Below are 7,309 nucleotides of genomic sequence, written 5' to 3'. Positions count from 1 at the left end.
CACTCTCAAACATAGAAGAAATTATGCTATTTCTTAGCAAACAAAGCAGATTTTTCTAGACTAAACAGAAGATAGATATTGAAGTTTGGATTAGTGTGCCCTTCACATTTCTTCCCTCCCTGGAAGTAATGTGCCAATTCATTGCTAGCTCCAATGTTTCTCTAGGGATGGTATTTCCCCTAAAGGAGCAGGTAGGTCTATAAATTAAATGACCTTCTGGACTCATAGATTCCAATCTCCAAACTCTGCAGATAATCCAGAAGGATAGTACATGTGGTGGTATAAAAGCCATATCAAGAGGCCCGCTGGAATCAAAAGAGGGATGTGTGTTACCCCCAAAGCTTCCTCATTCTAAGCAGTTCATCCAAAAGGAATTAACAAACATGTCAGAAGGACAATATCTCTCCCTTCATTGTCATTCCCCAGCTGCTATCATGTTTGAATATGAATATTTAGTGTCATACTAAATTAGTGTCATACATTTTAAAAACTTATGATTAGCAGCATTATGCAGGAGAGAATTGGCTTTATCCCCAATGTTCTATAGCACACTGTACTTAAAAACAGTCAAACAGAAAATTTCACTTTATTTTAGAAATCACAAGGTGGCAGTACAGTCCAAGGTTATAGTTTATTCTAAAGTATTTTGTTTCTGCAGGGATTCTTCCTGCATGCACTATTCACTGCTGATTAAGGTTGGATCATAAGCAAGTTTTCTTGTATCCCTACAGCAATTGAAACATCATGATTTTACAATCTGACTTTAGCTTTTTTTTTTTTTTTTTGCTTATAGATCTGCAAAGTTTGTAAATGCAATGATTGGTTGCAAAGGTATTTTTTTCATCACCGTTGCAAGTGTGAAAGGTTGCTAAACAAGTCAGTCACAAAAAAGGAGGACTACTATATTGTTAGCTACCCAGAGTTATGAATTTGAGATAGGTGGCCATATAAATGAAATAACAAAGGTGGGTGGGTGGCTTCTTACATTATGATATTTTATTGCTGCTAGTCACCTGTGTGAGTTGAGCAGCCATATATATTAGATGATAAATAGGTAGGTAGGTAGGTAGATAGATAGATAGATAGATAGAGTCCACAAACTATTGATCAAAATGCCCAAGAAGAGGCAATTTATCTGTCCTATATCACCATAACAGAATATGTAACATGAAGCAAGCAGCTCGGAAGTGCTGCAAATAACAACATTGTGACACAACTACCTGGCATGAGTTTGGTTCAAACAAGCACCAGTATCAAGGAAGGGTATTTTTGTATTCCAACTCCATCTATCTCTGTTCTCTTTTGCCTTCAGAAGGCCATGGGTCATCTTGTTATGCAAGTGTTTGATCTTTGCCCGAGTATCTAAGCAAACACAATACTTGCTTGTTGGATCTCATTCAAATATTTTCTTCAGGAACAATATTCTCTTCTCCTTATGACCCCAAGTCCTACACTGCCGAGAGAATTCCTAAGAAAATATTTTTGCACATCAGTTCTCACCATCTGTTGCTTGAAGCACAACATCGACCTCTTTCAGTGAGATAGTTTTATTGTGGTTTCTGGCACAACAATCCTGCAGATCTTGATTTCAGAGTATAGAACAAATGTTAGAAGTTTAAGGATTAAAATTCATAGGACAAGAATGTAAAGAAGGGACATTCAAGGAAAGGGGAGATGTAGTTCCAAAGTACATGCCTTGGTTATTTTAAGTAAATTAAATATTTCAAGTATTCATTCATTTAATAGTACCAATAATTTTAACTGTAAGCCACCCAGCGTTTTTGGGAGCTGACTTTCCCTCTTTGTTGTAGATATGCATAGGATGTTTAAATTTTTTACAGTTGGCTGGGTTTATAGTTTTGTGAGGCTGAATTTTACTCCTGTTAAAAGTGTGAAAGCTATCTAGAATTGTGGGGTTGAGTGAAATATTAATGTGTTAAAATAAATAAGAGAGATGTAGCCAGGAGATTTAAACATGTGTATTCCTCATTCTAAGATCTGATGGTGTGTACTGTAGACAGTTAAGAGGAGTTGTGGCATCTTGGTGGATATCAGTTTCTGAGCATTGTCAGCAGTAGCTAATGGGAGAAAAAGAGGTTATAACAGACTCTGTTCAAAAATAAAATCCAAAGGAATGGTTTTGCAAAAGTTAGGGGAAATAATACCTCCATAACTCTCTGGCCAATAGCGACAACCGCTGACCAGGAGCTGCGTAAAGTCAGATCTGAGACAGTCTTTCCTTGATTGGCTTTTCATATCCACCCAGACAGACCTCCTTAAAAATAAATGCACCACTATCCCGGTGCTTCTCTTGTGTCTTTAATAGCATCTGGATGTGAAGACTTTTTTTCCTTCTTCTCTCCTTGTTTCCCAGTATCAAGAGAAACTAATAAAGGATAAAAGGTAGACAATACAGTTAGTCCTTGACTTACAACCATCTGTTTACAACTGTTTCAAGTTACAACAGCACTGAAAAAAGTGACTTACAGCTGTTCCTCACACTTATCCAGTGGTTGCGGCAACTCTGTGGTAACGTGATCTAAATTCAGATACTTGGCAACTGGCGTGTATTTACAATGGTTCAGGGGTGGGATTCAAATTTTGTAACAACCGGTTCTGTGGGCGTGGCTAGGTGGGCATGGCCATGTGGGCGTGGCCATGTGACTGGGTAGGCGTGGCTTCTTCTTCTCCTTCTCCTTCTTCTTTTTGCAGCACACCCCCTCCATTTTTGGGGCCTTCTGGGCCTCAGGGAAGCCTCCTGGGTGAAGCAGTAAGTAAGCAAGGGGAATCCTGGCACAGCTGATCATAGGAACAGCTGATCATCGGGAGGGAAAAAAAGAAAAGAAATACCTTAAAGAGTGACTGGGCAGGTAAGAACGCAGTCAGCAATGTCGGGCATGCGCACAATGTTGCGCATGCGCGATAAGGATTGATTGGGCGGGGTGGGCGGAGAGGGGCGGGGCCAGCCAGGGGCATGATTTGCCAGTTCTCTGAACTGCATAGAATCGTAACTGGTTCTATAGAACCGGTCTGAACCGGTATAATCCCACTCTTGCAATGGTTGCGGCATCCTGGGGTCATGTGATTGCCACTTGCAAACCTTCAGGCCAGTTTCTGACCAGAAAAGTCAGTAGAGGAAACCAGATTCATTTAACAACTACAATGATTCATTAACAACCATGGCAAAAAAGATTGTTAAATCAGGTGCAACATACTTAACAAACACTTGGCTTAGCAACAGAAAAAACAGAGAGAACAGAACTTAGCAACAGAAAAACAAGAGAGCCAATATGCTCTAGTAGTTAACGTGACAGGCTAGAATGTGGGAAATCATGAGTTCTAGTCCCACCTTAGCCATGAAAGCCAGCAGGGTCTTTGGGCCAGTCACCCTCTCTCAACCCAACTCATCTCACAGGGCTGTTGTTGAGGAGAAAATAGGAGGAGGAAGGTGGGTTGGGTATGTTTGCCACCTTGAGTTATTTGTAAAAATAATAAATACAAATACATAAAATTAAAATAAATAACAATTATCCCATTTGTGGTCATTAATTGAGGATTACCTGTAAATACTTTGCAGATATAAAAATATCCATTGTCTTGAAAACAAAGTGTCAGATGAAAAAGCTCTTTGGTTTAGGTATGGATTTCACCCTGTATCATCACAACCAATGTGTTGTTTCTATCCCTTCCAATATCACTTCTGCACCATTTAAAGACGATGAACAGGACAAGAAAGAAAATTATTATTTTGGGTTTTGTCATTGACAGGATAACTTATTCCGATTCTCAGTGTTATCCTTGTTAAACTTTTTTTCATTTAGAATAAATATAGAAAAGAGGGAATGTGTTATAATGACAGTATTCGTTTTAAACGTGTACGGGGTCAACAAAAAATACCCTCAAGGCCCTGTCTGGTGCCACTTGGTCTCTCTAATTTTGGCCCCAGAGAGAAAACGTATGGAATAAGAGTTCTAATAAGTCTCTTTTATAACCTTTACAACATGGCTTTTCTTTTCAATCCCTTCCAATATTGAGTTATGTGAGATCAGTAAAGGAAAATGGGAAGAAATCCAAACCAATCATAGTATGACTAAGAAACCAGACGCTGCTGTTCTTTACATTACAAAGCTGGTGATATAAACCTTACATTGTTCCTCACTGCCCTCTGTAAACAATACGGCTACTGGGGTTTCAACGCTTCCTCAACGCTTTCTCAGTGCAGATATTGTAGAGATGTTATGTATCAGATCATAGGCATTCACTCTAGATAGAAACTCAGCAAGCTTGTACTATTTACATAGCTCAAAGGCTATGTGCGCCATTATACATTGCGTAATAAATATCTGCATTTTCTATTACAGAGAATAGTCTCAATAATTGCAAAATCTCTCTTATGAATTCCACTTTCTGTGCATAATGCAACAAGAAACCTGCCAGAACTGTTAAACTTTCCAGAGGGTGTTTCACTCATCCTATACACCAGGGGAGAGCAAAATTTGGTGGCTAGAGGCTCTATGTATCACTGGCTGGTGGCAGTAAGTTGTGTTCCATGACATGAAATGGATGGACCTACATTATGAACGTGAACACAAAAATTGGTGATTTATAGAGACAGTTTATTATCCTGTGATTCTGGAGAATACATCACAATTTACATGGGAAACTGTGCCATGCATCATTTAAGCATTTGTAGTGAGAAGTTGATGAGAAGGCCATAGGGGTTTTGAAACATGGGCTTGAGCAGCTATATGCAGCACTAGGCTTTGGATGGTCCCTCTCTACCTTATACTTTGAAACTTATAGGATCTCGATTCAAGAAATAGAAATAGATAATCTATATATAAACCCAAAATTGCTAAGCCAGCCCAACATAATCACATGTGGTTTCAAATGAGGCATAAATGAAGGAGTTGGTTCAAAGGAAGTTGGGGAATCAGACAGATTAGGTTTCTTCTGCCCTTGCAATGATTACTGGGTTCAGAATCACAGTAAAAGAAACTCAGTCAGATGGGGAAATGTTGCCATGCCAAGAGATTATTTGCATATTCGAGAAAAAACACAGGAAGAGAATCTTGTTTAACAAGAAGAGAAAAATCCCAAAGAAATACACATGGAGTAATAAAGAATATAAAACCAGACTTGTGGGGAAGGTCCTGTGTTGCCAGAACGTTCTTCTGCCTGCAGATATTGGGATAAGACCATTTTGCAACAATTCCACTCATGCCTAAACAGGAGTTAATAATGATGTCAGGAGATTGTCCCCCTAGGAATTCCATTATAGCAGGGGTCCCCAAACTTGGCAACTTTAAAACTTTGGGACTTCAACTCCCACAATTCTCCAGCAAGCAAACCTGGCTGGAGAATTATAGGAATTGAAGTCCACAAGTCTTAAAGTTGCCAAGTTTGGAGACCTCTGCATTATAGTGTCACCTTGCACTGGGATCATTGAATTTCAGTGTACACGGGCTGCTTTTGAACAAGAGCCTGAAATATTGCTGAATATGGGTCTGAAGCTTACCCTAAAGAAATATGCCTATTGTTCAACTTTCCATTTTTCTCTCCTCTGAAAGATCCCATCAATCCCCTGCCCTGTCTTCTCTAAGCCAGTTTTTCTCAACCCTTAGCAACTTTAAAACGTATATGGACTTCAACTCCCAGAGTTCCCACAGCTAGCGTCAAATTGAGCAATACTGCACTAAGCACATCACAACCCAAACAACCAAGATGGAATTGTAAGCTAGACTGAAAGGACTGGTTTCAGTGGTTTAGTAAGATGCAATTTCAAGGCAACGTTGTTGGGACCTGGTTGCACAGTTCTCTGTAATTTTTTCTTTCTTTAACCCACAAGAATAAAACAAAATGCCGATGTTCTTTTAACTTAAATCTATTTCATATGAAAATAACAACAAAAATCTTACAAGAACGAACTCCTTCAAATTGGGGGAAAAAAACACTTAAAAGGGACTTTCAAGAGTTTCTTAGAGGTGGAATCTAGATAACACTGTTTACATTTTTATAACATTCAAAATGACTGCATAAAATGCATTATCTTTTTTTAAAAAACAAAAATTGGTCAGTTAATGTTAAACAAAGGAAAAAATGTGATGTGTGCACCCACTTTCAATCGAGCCAACTAAGTGCACTCTTATGCAGATTCTGCCAGAACCAATGCCAGCTTTGAAAAACGCTACAGAGATCAGAGAAGATGAAGAAGTTTCAGAGACTTAAAAAGAGAGGAGGGGTCTGCAGAGGCCAGATACTGGCAACAAAGCCAGTCCTCCAGCTGAACATTGTGCTCTGCATCCACTGCCCTCTCGGCAAACTTCATCATTAACAAAGCCCGTTTCATGTCAATCCAGTTCTGAAGAGCTCCATGAAGGGCCTCCTTGTGCTTTAGGGGCTGATCCGCTATGTCTTTCCTAGGACCCCAAAGCAGACACTGAAGAATCCGCCTCGCTTCTGTGATGGAGATCCGTCGGATTGGGTCTGCTTCCAGGAGCAAATGTGCAAGTTTCTGGAGCCCGCTGGAATAAATGGAAAGATTGGGAAGGGCAGGGAGATCACCCTGGTTGTATCCTTGTTCTCTGAGACGGGTCTGAACTTCAAATGGGTTAGGCTGGTGCAGGAGCTCATAGATGAGGATTCCGGTTTGGAATTCATCAAACTTTTTGAACTGGGAGGCCGATACAATCTCTGGAGCTAACCGGGCCTGGTTCTTCTTTGCTTTGGATTCATCGGTGCCTGGCTTTTGCATGGCTTTTAAAAAATTGGTGATGAGGAGCCTTGGCAGATGCTTGTCATTTTTGGTCCTGCTGCAGCCTATGAAAGGTTTGCAGCGCACCAGCAGCAAGTTCTCCAGGCAGAGATCTCTGTGAATGACATTGTGCTCCTTAAGATGCTCCAACCCATTGCAAAGCTGTAGCAGCAGGAAACACACTCTCCTCTCATACTGGTCTGGCTCATCTTTATGGAAAGTTTCAGCAACTCCCACAAAGTCCGCAGCAGTCTGGTGTGGCACTTCGCGGGTAATGACAACCACACACTCTTGCTCCGTGGCAGCGTGGGAAGGACACTGGCTATCCATGGAAGCATTTTTCACCATGCTGGAGGGCACAGTGGCTACAAAATGCCCACAGTCCTGCTGGATATTGAAGTGAATGGGAACAGAAGGGCTAATGCAGGATGCTGCAGCTTTAACGTCTTGGTAGGTACATATCTATGAGGAAAAAGTACAAGCAAATATTTAAAATGTCGCTAACATCTGGAAACTGATTAGGAAACAAAGAAGTAGATACAGAGGCCAAGATAT

The 7,309-nt window shown here is 40.3% G+C and overlaps 1 protein-coding gene across 2 annotated transcripts in view; it reads right to left on the bottom strand.

Annotated features, from left to right (window-relative positions):
• Positions 1-5,887: 5,887 nt before the first annotated feature.
• PRAG1 (PEAK1 related, kinase-activating pseudokinase 1) overlaps positions 5,888-7,309 on the bottom strand; it is a 39,560-nt gene continuing 38,138 nt past the window's right edge. For both annotated transcript variants that reach the window (XM_026672885.2, XM_087957355.1), the window contains exon 7: positions 5,888-7,216. In XM_026672885.2, coding sequence (XP_026528670.2) covers positions 6,197-7,216 — 1,020 coding nt within the window. In that variant the 3' untranslated portion in view covers positions 5,888-6,196. The remainder of the gene's footprint in view (positions 7,217-7,309) is intronic.

This window comes from Notechis scutatus, chromosome 2 (genome assembly GCF_049901735.1).
Source record: "Notechis scutatus isolate UNSWTSFEM ecotype Mainland chromosome 2, rNotScu1.2, whole genome shotgun sequence".
NCBI classification, from domain to species: Eukaryota; Metazoa; Chordata; class Lepidosauria; order Squamata; family Elapidae; genus Notechis; species Notechis scutatus.
Note: the sequence above shows the minus strand (reverse complement) of the source record. Positions and strands in the feature narration are given on the sequence as shown.